Source organism: Amborella trichopoda, chromosome 10 (assembly GCF_054954075.1).
Source record: "Amborella trichopoda isolate Santa Cruz 75 chromosome 10, AtrichopodaSantaCruz75HAP2 v2.0, whole genome shotgun sequence".
Taxonomy (NCBI): Eukaryota; Viridiplantae; Streptophyta; class Magnoliopsida; order Amborellales; family Amborellaceae; genus Amborella; species Amborella trichopoda.
In genome coordinates this window covers 37,604,759-37,627,064 of record NC_142345.1, presented here as the reverse complement: position 1 = coordinate 37,627,064, position 22,306 = coordinate 37,604,759, and the positions used below count along the sequence as shown (strand labels likewise).

The 22,306-nt window shown below is 33.4% G+C and overlaps 1 protein-coding gene and 1 long non-coding RNA gene across 3 annotated transcripts; one reads left to right on the top strand and one right to left on the bottom strand.

The window, feature by feature from the left end:
• Positions 1-296: 296 nt before the first annotated feature.
• Positions 297-13,415, bottom strand: LOC18427560 (very-long-chain aldehyde decarbonylase CER3). 2 transcript variants are annotated; one of them, XM_006836609.4, is made up of 11 exons: positions 13,268-13,415; positions 12,951-13,177; positions 12,610-12,845; positions 10,412-10,631; positions 7,741-7,862; positions 6,359-6,618; positions 2,823-2,930; positions 2,506-2,712; positions 2,279-2,389; positions 703-876; positions 297-611 (listed from the first exon to the last, which is right to left on the bottom strand). In XM_006836609.4, exons 1-11 carry the CDS (start codon positions 13,319-13,321, stop codon positions 450-452), a joined length of 1,881 nt encoding a protein of 626 aa, XP_006836672.2. In that variant the 5' UTR covers positions 13,322-13,415; the 3' UTR covers positions 297-449. The 2 variants fall into 2 exon arrangements, with proteins under 2 accessions (XP_006836672.2, XP_088706067.1); XM_088849941.1 differs by lacking the exon at positions 703-876.
• On the top strand, positions 12,640-21,630 carry LOC110006706 (uncharacterized). The gene is made up of 3 exons (XR_002279867.2): positions 12,640-14,126; positions 20,490-20,843; positions 20,937-21,630. It is a non-coding gene; the product is annotated as an uncharacterized LOC110006706 (long non-coding RNA).
• The last annotated feature ends 676 nt before the right edge of the window (positions 21,631-22,306 follow it).

The following is a 22,306-nucleotide window of genomic DNA, read 5'->3' as shown; positions in this document are numbered from 1 at the left end:
AAGATGCAAGAAGAGAGAGAAAGAGAGAAGTTTGGGGTATATAGGTGAAGAGAGAGAAATGATTGGGTTTAGAAAGAGTATGTCTTTCTCACATTTGTTTAAGTTAAAAAATAGGTTTAAAGTAGCGGGGGCTAGAATATATCTTTTGAAACCTTGGGCTTATCAATAAATGAAACCTAAAAATAAAGAATATGAAGATATTTTCCCTTTTTAATTTATATAGAAATCTTACCAGATGCATGTGTAATTACGAAATATCAACCAGATCATCCTTCGAGGGCATGAAACATCGAATATCTCCAAATATGAATGATTTTGATCATTCCCAATATAATCAATGCATAATTTCCTTGCCTCATGCAATCCAAAATAAAAAATGAAAAGCAAAAGTGTATTAGATATGTAACGCCCTTGCAGATTCCAACTAGAATAAGTGACACAAGAAATCTCTAGTCTGTAACTGGTTTGAATCCATGTTTGAGAGCTTTGTTCCAAACCACATCAATCATATCCACATCAATGGCTCCGACTTCATGGTGCTTCCAACCTTCTAATAAATGAACCATACCTCCAGCATGGCATGCGTGTACGACGCCTCGACCCATCACATACTGCTTGTTAACAAAAGATTGATATAAATGATCAATAATCATCTCGAATTTCATTTAATAACTTAGATTACTTATTCCTTATGTTTCTTACCTCGCAGGATCCCAAGCCCTGAACATCTTCAGGCAATCTTATGGCCGCCATTTTCCCATATTTGCAATCTCTTCTAGATTCTGTGATCACCGGAATTGCAAATTGATGGAAATATGTTCCAGGGGGAGCCCATCTTTGGTCCCTTGCGGACATCCATTTACCCACAATCCAAGTCTATATTCAAAGAAATAAGAGTCACTGGTTTTAAATTCTGATGTTAAGAAAAAATTATCAGTGCTTCTTAATTGCTTCAACTGCCTATTCTACAGTTTTTGAGAAAAATATATATGGATAATTTCTTCACTCAATTATCAATCATGGCCTCACAATTTAAAATAGAATGGCATTTACTTAAGGGAAAAGTTTATATAGAGACGAGGCTCTAAACGATCAAATTAGAGCTTGACGAGGCTCTAAACGATCAAATTAGAGCTTACTTCAAAAAATTTGCTAGAAGAGGTTATTTTGATGCCCAAATATCCTCAAATTGATCATCTCGCCATCAAGATGCATTGACATGAGAAAAAAATGGATTTCAAAGTTTGGAAATGGTGTATTTTGTATCACATTTTTTGACTGTCAATTTTCAAGATTTTCAAGTTTTTATAGATGTCAATTTACACTATTTTTTAAGCTTTAAACTTTATAAATAAAGATGAAAATATATTTTAGGCTATCACAAAGATTTTCAGTATTGAAACCACATTTCTCGATACTATTTGAAGGTAGGCTCTAATTTGATTGTTTAGAGCCTAGGCTCTATACAAACTGCACCCTTTACTTAAAAAAGATTATCATTCTAAGCTACATTTTATAATGAAAGGTTGTTCCTGATAACAAAATGATACTTGCATTACAAATGCAAGTTGATATGGCACATTTACCGGGGGAAAAAAAAAAGAAAAGAAAAGATCGGTCACATCTAGGAATAGTTATCCTAATGCATTTCGACCTGCCGATTTCCTTTTCAATTTTGTGGAACACGAGTTACACTATCTAGAAAGACCTGCCTGCTAGAGAACTACTAAATTTTTCTCAAATAGGTCTTACACTATTTGAACCAACCTTGAAACAACTTATTGATCTGACCAAGGGTTAAGTGGTTACAAGTAGAGGGGAACCTTAAGTCTCACATAGAACCTGCGCAAGTAACCTTATGTTTTGTTATGTAAGCAGGAATTCTAGCATTGAAAAGCCAGGTTTGCAGCTCCTACAACTTAGCCACTAAGCCAAGAGTCGAAAAGTCCCAAATATGAATTATGACCATGTCTTTTTTGTCCGACCTCCAAAAAGATCTCTACAAGGAAATAACTATATTTTTCTGGCTCCTAAAAGAAAGGTTGAGACATTATCTCTGATAGACCAGGCCTAAAAAACAAGTATTTTGAAACATATTTCAGATCCCTATTTAACTGATCAAAAGTAAAATAGCAATAAAAAGGAATATAACAGCTCCATTACATACAAAGAAAGCAACATTACACTTGGGGCAAATTTCTTAAAAAGAGCTTAAGAAAGCACAAGAGCAATAATTCGCATTTGATTTTAAATTTTGGTCTATAGTAGCGAATGTCACCTTGCAGTTTTTGCCTTCGTCATACCGAGTCACATGGACAAGGAACTTGCGATACTCAACTGGGGCTTCGTGCAATATGCTCTCGAATCGTTTCTTGGAGTTTGTGAGCATCTATCAGAAACCAAATTCATGAAACATGAGAGAGACGGAGAGAAGTGTGTCGTATGCATGTTTGTGTGTGTATGTTTGAGAGAGAGAGAGAAAGAAAGGAAGAGAGAGAGATCTACCAAAACCCGAACTTTTCGAATGCAAAGATAGATAGCTATGGCTCTTCCCAGTTTAGATGTAGCCCCAGTCAAGAAAACATCATCCACCTTCTCATTGATCTCACGTAGAATGACTGCAGCAGTGAGAGTGTTTCCATGGACAACTCTCACTCTAAGATTGGGGTTTTTGTCAACAAATATCTTTCCCCCACCATTAAGTGCTTCACTCTGATTAATTCATTAAATTAACAAACAAAGTTACTTAAATAAACTAATCAAGAAACAAAAGAAATGGTTTAGGAGGTGAAGTATGCCCAAATACAATGACATGATAGTACCTTATTCAAAGCTGCCAAGCTTAAGACCTTAACTCCAGCTTTATCTGCACTTAAAATGGCCTCCTCAATGGTATTATTGATCTCATCTTTACAGAAGGGCAAGAAGTACTGCAAAATTGGGACCACTAAGGTTAGATAAGCTACTTTTTCTTGTTATTTTCTCTTGTTCTCATTCATTTCAATCCTAGAAAACCCATTTTTTCATGTGAAGTATTGGATGGTCAAGGACAACTTGTTTGGTTTTAGTTTGGATGGATAACAAAGGGCTTAGCCCTTTGTCATAATATTATTAGTTTGTTTTTACTAATCTAGAAAGTTTCTATTATAAAACAAAAAGCAGGTAGTGTAAAGACGAAATAAAAAGGTTTATCAAAATGCATCTAACTTATCAACTATATAATATATTACTCATTTTGAAGTAATCTAACTCATGATCATATGTATTTCTATAGAATTTTTTAAATTAAATTAAATAAAGTTGGTAATATGTTAAATAAGTGTTCTACTGAGTCTGTACAATGTAGACCTAGTACAACACCAATTAGGAAGGTGCAGAATTAGTTCAAGTGGAAGGCTAAAAAAGGGTAAATGATAGACCCAAAAGGATATGATTAGAAGTAGTGAGACAAAATATTGGGACTTATGTTCTCACTGAGGGTATGACCCTTAATAGAGTAGAATGGCAGACTAAGATTGTGTAAGCGACCCGAATTAGTAGGAAAAAGGTTCTGATGACAATAATGATGTTTAATAGTTCACCTCTTATGCGCATTCTTATAATTTTTTGTAAATAAAATTTACTCTTTCATACCACACTTTGAGATTAAAAAAAAAAAAAGTAATTTACATACAGAAATAAAAAAAAGGAAAATACGAAATAGGCTAATTTTAGGCAAAAATTACATAGAAGGCCAGTCAACTCAAAGGTTAGTCAACCCATGTAATAAACTTAATATTGGATCAACCCATATTTTTTATTTTTCTCAAAAATTTTAGAGAGAAGCTATCTCAAATTTTAAATTTTAGAGAGAAAAAATATCTCAAATTTCAAATTTTATATATGTTGGTATTTTAGTCCTAAAAGAACCACTTTCTTACTTTGGGGGGTGGATACAAAGAAAATAGTATTGGGAGTTAATGTTGTGGTTTAAAAAGTATTTGGGGAGCACGTTAAGAAATTATGGTTCAGGTTTTCTATAATTTTCCTTAAAATTATTCTATTTTCTAGGATATGCAGTACAATTCCTCATTTTATTTCACCTAAATTTTCAATACAATGGAACAAGCCAGATACATTAAACGATACAGATTGATTGATAATGATGCGTCCCCTAATTTACCAAAATCACATCCTTGCAAGAAAGATATCCCTATCATTCATCAACCTTCATTAAAACTTCAACAACCTTCATTAAAACTTAAACCAACATTGGGACAGCAATAGAAACAGCTCAGATAACACTACAATTTTGAATTTTCAAAGCCGTTAGGACGGTGGAAATAGAAGGCTTTCTTTTGTTTTTTGTAGGGGTGGGGACCATAAATAATAAAATAAGCAGTCAAATCATTTTGTAGGCTTTGTATGAGGCTCCAATCTTAAACAATAAACGATAAGGAGCACTTCCAAATTTTGTCATAAGACGTAATTTTCGTGTCAAAGAATTTTAGGATGGCCCGAGAATCTATTTTTATTATTACGAATAAAATTTTAAACTCTACAAATCAAGCACATCTATAAGTATATGAAAATCTTGAAAATGGACGGCCCAGATAATGTGTTACAAGATGTATTATTTATAGCACCTTAAATATTTTTTTCCTTTTTATATATCCATATATCTTGATGTTATGATGATTAACTAGATGGTTTTCCAACATCAAAATAGTTTTTTCTGATGACTTATGAAGGTACAATTAAGGTGTCAAACTTACATAAACTTTTCTCTAATAAATTGATACACTCTATGTTCTACTTATGTTCTCATGGATTTTAAGGAATAATTTTTTTATCTCGAAGATAGCATTCTTAATAACTTAGAAAAGGCCATTTTTGGTGAATCGATGACCAAAAAGATAACTAAACGTGCTATGCATCAAAAAGATCACCTTTTTAAGTGAAAATGAAAAGGAAATAAGCTCTTTCATCTCCCTTGGCACTCAAACGTGAAACGTAACAAGAAGGCACACTTTTGCCATGCACCTGTCACACCTATTTCTCTCTCTCTCTCTCTCTCTCTCTCTCAACAAAAAGAGATTCATGTAATTTTTGTTGCCACGCATGTGACCAATATATCACGCATCTCCTAGGGTTGCGTCTTCATGCTTTTCACGGAAAATAGATTTGTTTTGTGTACAATATAATAAGAGTAATGATCTTATAAGACCTTCCCGCACCTATGTGCGTAAGATTCAAAGGATTACCATTAAATTTGACACAGATATCTAGAAATGTTAAGTCTCACACCCATGTGATATCTTTTTTAGATATATATAATAAATTAAATAGTGATCTTGTTGGGTCCTACATACATAGATATGGGAGGATCTCATAGGATCATTACTCTAATAATAATGACGACAACAACAACAACAACAATTATTACTATTATTATTATTATTATAGTGGTAATAATAATATTAACTATTATTATTATCATTATTATCGTTAATATTATTATTAGCAGCATTACTATTTTTATAGTATTTAATAATATATTATTATTATGTATATTATGATGTTATTGACGCGTGATAATATCATTTTTATAATAATATTATTATATATTATTAATTTTATATAATAATATTAATATTTACTATTTTTATAATATTATAAATTATTTTAATATTTATATTATTGTTGTTTGATTATTATATATCACATTAATTTACCAATAAATTATTATTGGTAATGTAAAATGATGACTTTCATCATTTGCTAGATTGAGTTGTTTGTTTATTAATGTGTGTGTGTATGTGTGATGGAAGGTATCTGTTTATTAATGTGTGTGTATGTTTGTGTGTGATGGAAGGTATTCTATTATGTATTATATAAAATAATATGCATTGCATATATTCTTAAGTAAATAAATAATTAAATATAATATATTGTATTATATTCTGTTGTGTCATATTACACTACAAGTTATACCATACGATATCATATCTCTCATACTTTTACAAAGTAACATTTTGCATAAACCAACTTTTATTTTCTTTTTGTAACTTTAAGTACCCTTATTTTGTCTTCCTTTTTTGCTTACACAAAATGTGATTATAGGTCCAAAACAATTGTCAAACGTATTCTTGTGGAAAATACTCATGATTGTGCATACTCTAGGATAGCACAAGCCATTTTTGTTCTTTTAAGTATAGATACTAGATACCCAAATATTCATATTGAACTTCAATGGGAACTTCTCTATTTATTGAGGCAATCCCGCATTGATCTAGTGGCCACTGGAGCCACAAAGGACTGTATAAGCGGATTCGTTTCTGACGATAACCTTCAAGCGTATCGTAGAGAGAGAGTATACCTGGAAGCCATATCTTGTGACACCCCAAGTCTGTTGCATCTTTTTTCTGAGGTGGTAAGAAGAGATGATCATGGTATTCCCCCTGAAGGACGACAATCCCAACATGAACAAAAATGCAATGGACCACGGTGGCACTAAGCATAACCTCATCTCACATGGCAAGGAACTGAAAGACCGCATCAGAAATGCATGATGCAACGAAGCGTACACGTCCACATTGTGAGCAAGGAACACAAAATCCGCTACTCTCGCTTCTTCACCTAATCAACAAATACAGTCTTCATAAATTAAGAGAATAACATATCATTTAAACATAGTTTCCACACTAGAAAGGAAAAGGATTTGAACAGCTCAATTTTCTCTTAACCACCTTTTTCTTTTTCTTTTTCTTTTTTTTTTTTCTCTACTTTTTTTTTAATAAAATTGTTTATTGGGATGAAGAGAGGTCGGAGGTGGTGTAATGTGTGAAAATCGAGATCTCACAGATACGCGAATGTGTTTCTTGGCAAACACTCCAGAAAAAAAGGGCCGACCCAATTCGTGTTGCATATATGGTAAGGTCGTTTATTTTTTGTGCGAGGAAAGCTTAGTCTAACTGCCAAACACAAACTTAGGTGACGGGATGGGGGGCCATTTACTGGGTCCTAAATTAAAAAAAAAACTTTTGAAGATCATGACAAACCCCAAGCTATCAAATTTGAAACACAAGCTAAAGGTGGATATGATCTTGTACTAGAGGCAAATACCGTTGTACTATTTAGACCCTACTTTGTATAGGGGAATCTAGTCTACTTTCTTGGTTTGTATTGGGAGGCTATGCTTTAATTTTTTAGGAAAAATTATTGATACCTACTTAAGGCACTTTGTAGACATTCTACCTATCTATTATTTTTAGTGTCACACCCATAACTCAATTGTTGTTTTTTTTGTTTTTATCCTAATTAAAAAATTAATGTTTTAAGTACTAACCTAACATTCCCCTCCCTAATCCTACCTGTTAAATCTCTCTTTCTCTCCAATATCAATCAAAATGTTCATCGATTACTAGAAGCCAGTCCGACGCAGTTTTGTGCTTGACCACATTTTAATGAGATAAAGAGATATATATATATATATCGGGAGGGGAGAGAGAGATTCATATCAAGAGGGTAGAAAGAGAGAGAGAGAGAAGAGAGAGAAAGAGTTTTAATGGATAGAGTAAGAGAGAGAAAAGACAGTTTAATTTTTAAAACAAAAACTTTTTAACTAGCTAAAAGTAAGAAAAAGTGTAATTGAATTATGGATGTGATACTAAAAATACTAAAAGTGGAATGTATTTTAGGGGATGTCTGTAATTTTTTAAATTATTTAAGCATCAAAAGATACAGGCGACTGAGAAGGACCTTTGCTGTTCTTCCTTTGGAGATCCCACGATTTAGGGTTGAGAGTGTGAAATAGGGCGTCGTAAAGGGGCATGGAAAGGCAGAAGTTGGTGTCTTGCTCCTGATGATGTAAGCTGTGGTATCTGCATTTGTCAAAATAATCAAAACTGGAGATTAATGCATAGCCAAAAAGTTAAAAGTTAATGGCTAATCCTCATTCACTTCGGAAAAGGGGTTGGCATCATGGTGGTAGCATCTCCACACCGTAGTCACCACATTGTGGTTTTTATTCTCGTTGACATTATCTTATGGATGCTTTCAAAAAACTCCTAAACTATTTGAAAAAATTAACTCGTAAACTATTTGAAACGCTTTCAAAAATTAACTCCTAAACTATTTGAAAAAACGAGTAGGGGTTTATCTTCCTCACTGAATTACCCAAAAAAAAAAAAAAAATCATATTCACTTGGAGATGTAAATTTAGAAATAGAGAAGGAAAATAACTTTCACAATGGTACATGCATCAAAAAGAAAACCATAGATAAAAAATTCAAAAATACTATTGAAAAATAATAAAATTCAAACTAAAATAAAAAAAAAATATAAGTCCATAAGGCAGAAAAAATATATAAAACATAGACTTAAAAAAAATTGATTAACAGTTGGAGCCATTTCAAAAAAAATCCAGAAAAGTGGAAATATAAAAATATGTCATATTACCTAAAAAAACAAAAACTCACAGATCAGAATAAAAAAAACTGAATCACATATAAAAAATTTTATATATTGATCAATAATTTACTATAAATTTGATATATTCTTTTTTAATTACCCTAGATTTACTCAGCTCGACGAGGACCAAGTCCAGGTCGACTACAATTTTTACCCACTTTTAAGAAATTCTAAAAAAACACTAAATTATCTAAAATTAAACAACATCCAAAGAAATTTGTGTCCAGATAGAAACACAAGTGACACATTGGTCATTTTAAAAAATCAATGGTCGATTTTGTCTCTTTCGTATTGTTATTTCGTTTATTTGAAATAAACGAAATATTGCGCGAAATTTCAGGCGGTGGAAGAACGATGGTGACTTCGCCAACCAGTTGGTGTTAACGCCAGTCCAACCAATCACGTTCCAAACATAATAGCTGAAATGACCATTCAGGCCAGCTTTTCCTTTGCAATTATTATTGCTCTGATGAAATATGTAGTGAGAAAAGTTTTCTTTTTTTTTTTTTCCTCCTATTGTAAATTTGAAAGTTAGAAGATTTATGCCACGTGGGTGCATATTGTCCGTTCATTCCTTATCTCGAAGGACTTTTAGGACCCTAGCTCTTGAGATATAACTTCCTCAATCTAGCTAAGAAGAATATGGAGCTATAAATTTAGTCTTTTGAAAATGAAAGTCTTGAAAATATGTAGCGTTGCAAATCGTCAAGCGCTATCTAATTAAGCTCGGGCTCTTTTCCTATAAGTTTTGTCCTTTGAAAATATTAGTCCACTGATTCTAAACCAGATCTGAATTCCTCATGAGTTACGCTACAAGCTCCGAACCAGTGTTTCAAATCTAGGATTGGTGGGGTAGATTATTTATCCACAAATCCACGTCAAATTGTTGCATCAGCAATCACAATCAAATTTGGATCGATCTGAATCGGTGATTGAGAAAAATATTAAAATTAAACAAAATAAAATCAAAATCAAAATATAGGTTGGGGATTTAGCAGCGACCTAAAAAAATTATTCGATAAACTTAAAAAAAAAAAAAAAATCAAGGGGGCGAATCAAGCTAGAACCCTTGGCATTGAGAAACCGGCTCAGTCCCATCAGATTCCCATCTGAATGGATGATACAGATCAAAAATCACTGCTCCAAACAAAAATGAGAGGACTAAGGTGTTACTAAGTGCAGGTGAGCCTCCTTTACGTAAACTTAGTTGTTTTCCAAGGATTAAAAATATAAAGATAAAAACAACACCAAATGCCGAACCTAAATATAGTTGCAAAGGAATCATAATAATAATTTTAGGTTAGTTACCTACTTTACAGTACTGAAATATTGAATTGATATTGTGGCCTTTTTGGGGTGATCAATATCTGTTCATTTGAATGCAAGATATTTGCAATCAATTTAGCTAACACGCCATGTAAATGATACTCTTGAAAATGATTTATGCGCCTCTTTCCCAGGTCAACAAAAAGTGAACTATACATCTAGTTCTCTTTCATATGCAATTGAATTTGAATTTGAATTTATGTCTCTTTTTATCTTTCATATGCAATGGAATTTGAATTATGCCCCTTTTGCTCTTTCAGATGCAACTGTTCAATCTAACATGAGGCCATTATTATCTGAAAAAATATATAAAGAGATGATTTATTTTTAATATAAAGAGGCCAGAATCACTGTTATCGTCAGATTTTAAATCAAGTGGTTGTAAGAGCGTCATTGACTAGACTCAAAAGTTGAAAAAAATTCCCAAACCTCACGACACACTAGAAGCTTTTCAATTTGACATCTAATAGTTAGAAGCAATTGTGTGCTCTCTCCTTGTAATACAGATAAATAGTCGCATACGGATACAATCTTTTATTATCTCTATATTTCGATTGTGCAATGCAGTAGGCCCTTTGTACATCAAAAGACAAAAAACAGAAAACCCACAATGAAAAGGGAAAATTTTACTTACGTTGGAGAGTAAATAAGATATCTTATGAATGGGAAGCAATCGAAGAGCTTGGCAGGAATAACTTCAACATTGCAATGGCCTAGGGACCTCAAGAAGTCAAAACCCAAAATATAAAGATAGATAAGGCCTGTAGATGTGCCTCCAAGCCACATAGAACCTAGAAGAGGGATCCCCATAACCATACTGAGGACCATGTGCTCTAGTAGACTTGCATTTCCAGCTGCAAAACCCATATATTATTAAAATATCTCACCTTAAAGACCACATAGTGTACATATAAGGAGCAAAAGAAGGACCCAATAAATGATGTGAGTATAACATTTAAATAAAAAAGAAAGCCCCAATAAATGTCCACACTGTGCCCAACAAAAAAATAAATGTACCAAAATATTTTCTCTGCATCTTTCACCAACTTTTAGGCACTTTTATTAGAGAAAAGTGCCACACCTACCCTTGGCATAATGTGAGTGCAAGGAGATTGCCCTTGAGACATTACCTATGGTATTTTAATATCTTTAGTTTAAAACCTACCCTTTTTCTATTATGAAATGAGATCTTTTTAGTAGTTTAGTGTAACTACAGCCACATAATTGATGAGGGGTCTAAAATAGTACAATTAAAATTTGTTGAACAACTGGAAAAATCAAGACTATATTTTAAGGGAAAAGTTTATATAAGGTTGCAACCCTAAAATATAAACTCACAGATGCACCTTAAATATCTATCGGAAATGTTGTTTTAATGTTGAATAAGCCCTCTAATCGATCATCTCGACATTGAGATATATGAATATGAAAAAAAAAAAAAATTTTGAGTCCCGAAAATAGTGCATCTTGTAACATATTATCTAGACCGTCTATTTTCAAGATTTTCATATATTTATAGATCTACTTGATTTTAACTATTTTTGGAATTTAAAATTTCCTAATTAGGTATGAAAATAAATTTTAAGATAAGACTAATAAGTTTTTACAACAAAATTACATGTTATGATAAAATTTTAAGGTGCACCTTAATTGGATTGTTTAAGGTTGCATCTTTATAGAAACCGCACCCATACTTTAAAGGGTGTGGTTTGAATAGACCCTAGGCTCTAAACAATCAAATTAGAGCCTACCTTTAAATAGTATCCAGAAATGTGGTTTCAATACTGGAAATCTTTGTGATAGCCTTAAAATATATTTTTCATCTTTATTTATAAAGTTTAAAGTTTCAAAAGTGGTTTAGATTGACAGATCTATGAAAACTTGAAAATCTTGAAAATTGATGGTCAAAAAATGCATTACAAAATACACTATTTTCAAAACTTGAAATCAATTTTTTTTCTCATGTCCATGCATCTTGATGTCGAGATGATCAATTTAAGTATTTTTGGGCATCAAAATAATCTTGTCTAGTGAAATTTTTGAGGTAGACTCGAATGTGATTGTTTAGAGCCTCGGCTCTATATTAACTTCTCGCTACTTTACATAGGGAAAAGTTTATATAGAGCCGAAGCTTTAAACAATCAAATTTGAGCCTACCTCAAAAATTCACTAGAAGAGGTTGTTTTGATGCCTAAATATCTAGAAATTGATCATCTCAAACATCAATATGCATAGACATAAGAAAAAAATGGATTTCAAGTTTTAGAATAGTGTATTTAGTAACGCATTTTTGGATCGTTAATTTTCAATATTTTCAAGTTTTCATAGATCTGTTGATTTATACTATTTTTTCAGCTTTAAACTTTATAAATAAATATAAAAATATATTTTAAGGCTATCATAAAGATTTCCAGCATTGAAACTATATTTCTCGATACTATTAGAAGGTGGCTCTAATTTGATGGTTTATCGACTTACATAACTATTCAAAACTATCCGAATATTGATTTTGATAAGTTTTCATCAAATTCCATTATTTTTACTCTAAATCACACCTACCGAGGTATCGCTTGGGGATCTTGGACCATTCTCCTCAATGATGGTTTTCAATACGGGTTTTTTACGTACTTGAACTTACCTACCCAATAGAGTACTTAAATTCGTTAAACACAGAAAGGGCTCCACCGTCCGTTCTCTTCATCTAACGTTGGAAATGCACTGTTTTTCTGGTGATGGATATGTACCTCTCTCTCTCTCTCTCTCTCTCTCTCTCAGTTCTTTCTATCTATGCATGTACATGAAAATAATAAATGGAGATGGGATTTAGTGCACCTGTGAAAGACTGGGTTTCCACAGAGGAATGGTGGAGAGAATGGTAATGGTTGTAGAGGCATTTGTATGAGTGAAAGGCTCTGTGGAAAAAGTAATACAGAGGTTCTGCAACGGCAGCATGTATGGCCATTGCACAAAGGAATCCATTTAAATTCCACAAAGGAAAGCTCTCTGAAAACCAGGAGATACGGCAAAATAAAGCAGCCATCACTGCCTGAAGAATAATGAAATTATCCCTGCACCAAAGTCGAAGAAAAATGGAAAATAAGTACCAAAAATGAGATTTGGGGTGAGATAATTTAGGGAAATTTTCAGTTGGGGTGATTTGTATTGAGAATTACCAGTCCCACTCTCTATCAATCTGCTGAAAATCGACCCCTTGCTTCATAATCCTGTGTTTTTCCGCCAAGAAATGTATAGAAGAGTAAGAGAACCACAACTGGTGAATAAAGCATCTAAGTGTTGAGATTAGGAGTATGTGGAGACACCAATCCTCTTTTGCTTGATAATTTTTCCCCCAATGTCTCAATCTCACAGTCTCTGCAATTAGTGGTCCATATAGAACATACTGCTCCAACACAAACAGAAAAAAAAAAAAAAAGTTAGTGAGAGAGAGAGTATAAATGGAAAGGAAATCCAAATCTAGAGAGAGAAATGCCTTGAAGTTGCCCAGGTTTGCCCAAGGCCAAGAAGAGAGGAAAGGCTTCTCCATGACTGTGGGAATCTCAATGGAGAGGCTTCCTTTTAGGTGGGGCTGGGTTTCTCTCTCTACAACAGGCTCATGTATGTTTGGTTTCTCTCTCTACAAAAGGCTCTATCTATGTTTGTTTATATATAAAATTAAACATTCATGGGTGATAAAGATCTAGGTGGATGGGCAACTTGGGTCTCTCTCTATTCATGCAAGTTGGCCTTTTGTTGGCCTTACAAAGGCAAAAGAGAAGGGCACATAATGCTAATCGGTTAGCAATCATTATCGCCTTCTTAAAATGATTCATCGCTCAACCCTCCCAACAGACAATGGGGTGGATGGAAACATGGCACTCTGCAAATGGAATTAGAATAGCGTGAAAGAGATGGAGATAGTAAGAGAGGAATCTTTTCTTGGATTAAGACATAGGAGAGGCCCTCCAAGACGTCCTTAAAAAGAAAATTGGCCCTTGCAATTAGGGAGTGTTTGATAACAGGAAGACATTTCGTTGAGAAGTTCTCAGTACTGTTCAAGTTCCGTGTTTGATAAAAAAAAGGAACTTCGTATCACAACTTTCCATCTTCCCGTCTCGCGTTAAAAAAAAGTTATGTCCTAAAGGTCGGAACTCAAAATAGGAAGTTTGTTACTTCATACCCTTTCGATAACCCTTGGCTCTTTACACGCCATCACCGCTGAGAACCCCTTCTCCGCTGAGTACGCGTTCTCCGTTGAGGACGCCTTCGCCGTTGAGCACCCATTCGCTGCTAAGCACCCCTCTCTTCGCAGCACGAACCCTCTGTTCTTCGAGTTTACCCGTTGATCTAAGGTATGCTATTGACTCTGATTTTTGTAATAATCTTTCTTTGTAATCTTTCTCTCTCTATCTCTTCTTCGAGTTTAAGGTTACTTGATCTTTGAGCTCTGATCAGAGTACGTATACATTAAAAACTTTATTGAGCTCTGATCAGAATACGAATACATTAAAAACTTCATTGAGCTCTGATCCAAGTTTTCAAGAGCTTGGATCTCCTAGATTTGAGCATAAAAACGAAAACTATTTCTATGGCTTCTCCTTAACTATTTCTAGGGCTTTCTGATATTCTCTCTGATCAATTAATTGATTTTTAAGCTTTTATCTGAGCTTAAACATTGGAAATCTCTAGGGTTTTATGGGTTTGTTCGAGTCATTACACGAAATTTAAGCTTGTTTTTCAGCTTATGCTATATTTCTACTTCTTCTTCTTCTTTGTTCCCCTATTTTTGTGGTGGAATAGCTCTCCCTGTTGTGATATTAGTTCTTAGTTTATTGTACTCATATTTAATCCATGAATCTAGTGGTTCTACACTGACTCTTCATTATTGCATTATAATTTCTCATTTAATTTATGTCTCATATCATGATAATTGCTCTATCTTATGTAACTGCAGATGATTGGTGTTACTGTTTGGATTATGGCAAAATTTGCCAGTGGAATATACTTCACAATTCCATGGATTAATTTATCTTTTTCTTCTGTTTTATAATGTCTTAAAATGAGTTTTAGATTGAACTCAAACTAAATAGGGAAAAAACAAAGCTGTGAAACAAAAGATAAAAGAGAAGCAAAAAAAGAATAACAGGATGCAACAAACTAATTTGTAACTACATAATCCTTGTTGAATTGATTCATTTCATTATCTTTTTTGGAGTTCAATAGGCTTGGTTATTTAATAAAACAAGGCCCCATTCAGATGGCCAAACAACTTCAGTAAGAAAGGTAGTTTAAAAGAGATCTGGAAAGAAGTCTTTTTTCCCACTATTGGGGCCATTTAAATGTAGTTTAAAAGAGATCTGGAAAGAAGTCTTTCTTCCCACTGTTGGGGCCATTTCTGGAAAAAGTGGAGTTGCATAATGGGCTCGCCATACATAGTAGTGGGCAATGCTCCACTATTTTTTTCTCCTAAATGAGAGGGGGAGAAATCAATTTTAATCCTTTTCAACTAGCATGTCCAAACAGGCCTAAGATATTAGATTATGTATATAGTAATTGTTTTTATTTACTCTGAGATTGTATGATAATTTGGCAATGATATCAAAACTATGTGCATGCTATTGGTGTTCGATTCAATTCCCAGAACTAGTGCTCAAGTTATTACAGGTTATTGTTGAATATATTGATTTCGTACTGCTTGCATTGTGCATGTGTGTTTGAATGGGCTAATTTCTTAGTTCTTGCATTTTTAATTATGTATGTTTAAACTATTACAGGTTATTGTTGAAAGGGTTGGTTTTGTACATGGTTTTCTTTATGGGTGCATGAATTGTGAATGTTGCTTGATATAGATGCATCAGTACTGAATATATGTAGTGCTCAAGTTATTGCAGGTTATTGTTGAATGGGTTGATTTCTTACTGCTTGGATTGTGCATGTGTGTTTGAATGGGTTGATTTCTTAGTTCTTGTATTTTTAGTTATGTATGTTTAAACTATTACAGGTTATTGTTGAATGGTTGGTTTTATACATGGTTTTCTTTATGGATGCATGAATAGTGAATGTTGCTTGATACAGATGCAACAGTGCTCAAGCTATTACAGGTTATTATTGAATGGGTTGATTTCTTATTGCTTGCATTGTGCATGTGTGTTTAAATAGGCTGATTTATTAGTTCTTGAATTTTTAATTATGTATGTTTAAACTTTTACAAGTTATTGTTGAATGGGTTGGTTTTGTATATGGTTTTTTTTATGGATGCATGAATTGTAAATGTTGCTTGATACAGATGCATCAGTGTTGAATATAAGTAGTGCTCAAGTTATTACAGATTATTGTTGAATGGGCTGATTTCTTACTGCTTGCATTGTGCATGTGTGCTTGAATGGGCTGATTTTGTACATGGTTAGTTCTTGTATTTTTAATTATGTATATTTAAACTATTATAGGTTATTGTTGAATGGGTTGATTTTGTACATGGTTTTCTTTATGGATGCATGAATTGTGAATGTTTCTTGATATGGATGCATCAGTGCTGAATATATGTAGTGCTCAAGTTATTACGGGTTATTGTTGAATGGACTGATTTCTTACTGCTTGCATTGTGCATGTGTGTTTGAATGGGTTGATTTATTAGTTCTTGCATTTTTAATTAGGTATATTTAAACTATTACAGGTTATTGTTGAATGGGTTGGGTTTGTATATGGTTTTCTTTAAGGATGCATGAATTGTGAATGTTGCTTGCTACAGTTGCATCAGTGCTGAATATAAGTAGTGCTTAAGTAATTACGAGTTATTGTTGAATGGACTGATTTCTTACTGCTTGCATTGTGCATATGTGCTTGAATGGGCTGATTTATTAGTTCTTGCATTTTTAATTAGGTATGTTTAAACTATTACAGGTTATTGTTGAATGGATTGGTTTTGTACATGGTTTTCTTTATGGATGCATGAATTGTGAATGTTGCTTGATACAGATGCACCAGTGCTTAATATAAGTAGTACTCAAGTTATTACAGGTTATTGTTGAATAGGCTGATTTCTTACTGCTTGCATTATGCATGTGTGTTCGAATGGGCAGATTTATTAGTTATTGTGTTTTTAATTATATATGTTTAAACTATTATAAGTTATTGTTGAATGGGTCGGTTTTGTACATGGTTTTCTTTATGGATGCATGAATTGTGAATGTTGCTTGATACAGATGCATCAATGCTGAATATATGTAGTGCACAAGGTATTGCAGGTTAATGTTGAATGGGCTCATTTCTTACTACTTGGATTGTGCATGTGTGTTTGAATGGGCTGATTTATTAGTTCTTGTATTTTTAATTACGTATGCTTAAACTATTACAGGTTATTGTTGAATAGGTTGATTTTGTACATGGTTTTCTTTATGGATGCATGAATTGTGAATATTGCTTGATACAGATGCATCAGTGTTGAATATAAGTAGTGCTCAAGTTATTACAAGTTATTGTTGAATAGGCTGATTTCTTACTGCTTGCATTATGCATGTGTGTTTGAATGGGCAAATTTAACGGTTCTTGTGTTTTTAATTATATATGTTTAAACTATTACAAGTTATTGTTGAATGCGTTGGTTTTGTACATGGTTTCTTTATGGATGCATTAATTGTGAATGTTGCTTGATACAGATGCATTAGTATTGAATATAAGTAGTGCTCAAGTTATTATAGGTTATTGTTGAATAGGCTAATTTCTTACTGCTTGCATTGTGCATGTGTATTTGAATGGGTTGATTTATTAGTTCTTGCATTTTTAATTAGGTATGTTTAAACTATTACAGGTTATTATTGAATGGGTTGGTTTTGTACATGATTTTCTTTATGGATGCATGAATTGTGAATGTTGCTTGATACAGATGCATCAATGTTAAATATAAGTAGCACTCAAGTTATTACAGGTTATTGTTGAATAGGCAGATTTTTTACTGCTTGCATTATGCATGTGTATTTGAATGGGCAGATTTATTAGTTCTTTATTTTTTAATTATATATGTTTAAACTATTATAGGTTATTGTTGAATGGGTTGGTTTTGTACATGGTTTTCTTTATGGATGCATGAATTGTAAATGTTATGCATCAGTGCTGAATATATGTAATGCTCAAGTTATTGCAGGTTATTGTTGAATGGGCTGATCTCTTACTAGTTGGATTGTGCATGTGTGTTTGAATGGGCTGAGTTATTAGTTCTTGTATTTTTAATTATGTATGCTTAAACTATTACATGTTATTGTTGAATGGATTGATTTTGTACATGGTTTTCTTTGTAGATGCATGAATTGTGAATGTTGCTTGATACAGATGCATCAGTGCTGAATATAAGTAGTGCTCAAGTTATTACAGGTTATTGTTGAATGGGCTGATTTCTTATTGCTTGTATTATGCATGTGTATTTGAATGGGCTGATTTATTAGTTCCTGTATTTTTAATCATATATGTTTAAACTATTATAGGTTATTGTTGAATGGGTTGGTTTTGTATATGGTTTTCTTTATGGATACATGAATTGTGAATGTTGCTTGATACAGATGTATCAGTGCTGAATATATGTAGTGCTCAAGTTATTGTAGGTTATTGTTGAATGGGCTCATTTCTTACTATTTGGATTGTGCATGTGTGTTTGAATGGGCTGGTTTATTAGTTCTTGCATTTTTTATTATGTATGCTTAAACTATTACAGGTTATTGTTGAATGGGTTGATTTGGTACATGGTTTTCTTTATGGTTGCATGAATTGTGAATGTTGCTTGATACAGATGCATCAGTGCTGAATATATGTAGTGCTCAAGTTATTGCAGGTTATTGTTGAATGGGCTGATTTCTTACTGTTTGCATTGTGCATGTGTATTTGAATGAGCTGATTCATTAGTTCAAGCATTTTTTATTATGTATGTTTAAACTATTACAAGGTATTCTATGTATGTTCAAATGTCCTGTGTCATTATAATCTTGCTGAGAGAGAGAGAGAGAGAGAGAGCACAAAGCATATGTGCAATTTCTCTATGTCTCTTGTGCAGATCATGTATACATTATTATGAGAATCATTCTCTTGTGCGAAATTGTTAGTGTAAAACCCCTAAGTTCTCATAATTCATGACTCTCTCTCACAATTATCTCTTGAGATGGATGAGTGGTGATGTAAGGAATGATAAAATTCGATAATTGTATAATGTATATTGGCTCATAGTCCATAATGATGTGTGCAATGGATATATATTGGCTCATAGTCCATAATAATGCCATAGCGACGTAGTTGTGGGAGGCCTACCTAAGTCGCTAGCACTTGTAATTAAACATTGTAGCTTCTGTGTATTGGATGTGAATTCTCCTTGGTAAATTATGAATGTTTAATGTTCTATGAATCTATCAATACGAAAACTCCAGTATGGCTATTGTGAAACTGTCCATGCAAATGTGGTAAATTGATTGTACTGGTTTTTTGTTGTAATTTTCAAATGCTATTTGTTCTATCTTCAAGTGTAGATGAGATTTTGGGATCAGAACTTGGTACAAACTACATGTCTAATTTGGAAAGCATATAAGGTTTTAAATTTTACCTTTCTTTCAACTACATGCTCGATTATTTGCGATAAAGGCATCCATCGCAAGAGCTTTTGCTGACACTTCCCCATCTTAGATTTTGATTCTATTGGACAGATTTTACTGCAAAACCAGTTCCCAATCCAGCTTTCATTCTTACTTGGTATTCATTTTGATTCCCTTTCCATTTCTCAAAATGATATAGCAATTTCCTTTGCAGTTAAAGTCATTTGCAGTGCCTGAACTAACCATAAATAATATCTTCTTAGGCACATTTGAAAAGAAATGCATTGTTTAATTCAATGAAGGTCTTTTTCTTAGTTTTTTTATTTGATTTTGAGGTGTTCTTCTTAAGTGTAATTGACCATCATCTCTCTTGATGTAATTGAATCATATCTTGACCAAATTTATCAATTTAGAGATGATCACATGTTGTGTGTAATAGATTAACACCACAGACAGATACATGTTGTTTTTGCATCAAAGGAATGCAACAAAATGGGCATTTGCTGAATTTATACACTTTATAATGCCATATAAACTATTTAAGGGACATTATGAGAATTGTTTGAGAAATTCGATTACTTTAGATTTTTCTAGTGATCTACTTGTGTAGAATTTCGAGTTTGTTCTTCATAATAGCCTTTTGACTCTAGGAGAAGAGACAAGCTCAAATAGTAGAGATTGATGGTCTTATAACAGAGTTTATGCATATTATCGTATGGTTGGATGACTGGCTTAGGCATGGCTTAATTCAAGCTTGAATCACCCAACTTGAGCTTCAATTGATTAAGGGAAGGTGATACGCGAGCTTGTGTTTGCTTGACTTGTTTACTTAAACAAGCTCCTAAGTGAGTCAAGTCCATCCATAGAAAGCCAATCCATATAAAATGAAATTTGAAACGATGTATAAATTAATATGGGAATCATTCTCTTGTGTGGAATTGATAGTGTAAAACCCCTAAGTCCTCATAATTCATGACTCTCTCTCACAATTCTCTTTTGAGATAAATGAGTGGTGATGTAAAGAATGATAAAATTCGATAATTGTATAATGTATATTGGCTCATAGTCCATAATGATGTGTGCAATGGATGTGTGGGGTTCAATGATTATATATAATATAATAGCTTTGTTCTCTCCCTATTTTAGGATGGATCCAAACACATCATCAAGCATAGCGATTGAGATTATACGATCCAAGAGGAACTTGCAATGGACACAGGCAGAAGATGATCATTTCATTGAACTTATGGAAAAGGAGAGTAGAGTTGTATCCAAAGCAAGCGAGGGGGGGGTTTAAAAAGGTTCCTGGAAACAGATGGTAGAAGCAATGGCAATTAAGTTTGGGCCAATAAAAAAAAAAGTAGGTTAAAGAGCAAGTACAAGTTCTTCAAAATCATGTACAGTGACATAACAAAACTTATGAATGTATCCAAGTTTGGATGGGATGAAAGGAGGAAGATAGTAACAGCCGAGAGTGCAGTTTGGATTGACTTCTAAGCGGTATGTAATTACTCATTTGCATAGGCTTAAAAAAATTTGAATATGTTTAAATATGAATATCGCTAAAAATAATTTATGACCTTTTATATGCAGGAGAATGAATGGGCAAATAAATATCATAACAAGACTTTGCCCCTAATATTCACTGCTAAGTAAGATCTATGAAGGCAACACAACAGATGTGACATACAAATCGACTGGGGGTGGCATTACCATTGAGCCAGAAAGGCCCGAAACTGCATTCTCTAATGACCCTCCCCGCAGAAGTCCAGGTCCAATCTAGCTCATCCTCATCTGATGACCAAGTATCATTTGGATCAAAAAGATGACGGACCCATACTCCGATAGGAACACAATGCCAATCAAAGGAACCCACCTTCGATGACTCCATGACTAAAGTTATGATAGAGGTGGCCGAAAGCATTAAGATGCTAGCACGTGAAACTGCAGGTAACAACAGTACTCCTATGGTAGATGGTCCATCCAAGGTTAGGAGAGACGCCTTTAAGATTGTTGAAGACACGTGGAGAGCAATTGAAGTTGGTGATAATGCCTTTGTAATGGCGGCAAGGATCTTTCAAGATTCTACAAAGACAGAGATATTATTAAACTTACCGCATCAAAAGATACGACAGGCTTACTTGGACGAATACCTCTAAATACTTGATTGACTATGTTTACTTTATGGTTTCCATGGTATAAATATGTATGTGGACGACTTCTTTCATTTGTAATTTGATGGCTTCTTTCGTTTTAATATCAAAGATTGCTTCATGGTTTTCGTTATGGATGTGGATGGCTTCTTTGATGATATGGTTTGATAAAGATTACTTTATGGTTTGCATAAATTCTTTCATTTCTATGTGGATGGTTTCTTTCAATTTAATGTCAAATGTTGCTTCATGGTTTTCTTTATGGATGTGGATGGCTTCTTTCATATTATGGTTTGATTAAAAATATTATTTTAATTTAATATGGGTGCCTTCTTCTATTTCTATTATGGATCCCCAACGGCATCGGTTGGTGGTAATATTTTTTGTTGCATATATAATGTGGTGCATTGTATGTTGGTATATCACTACACAAAAAAGAGAATGCGTGTTCATACTGCGATTTTTACTAGGGCCAATTATGTCCAATACTTGCTGTCATGACACCCTCGTAAGTGCTTCGACCAATTACGAATGGAAAGTTATGTTTTTATCAGTCTATATAATTTGTTAAAAGAGAGGACAAACATTACAGATACAAGATATTTGGCAGTTGATGAACAAGTAGCCATATTTTTAAGCACTGTCACACTCAATCAACGAAATAGGGTGGTCTAAGAACGATTCCAACATTCAAGGCAGACCATAAGTTACTACATCCATAGAGTTTTACAAGCTACTTTATAATTAGAGCCCTTGTGCCTGCAACCAGCAAGCAATAAAACACCCGCCCACATTGCTAGTGATACACTA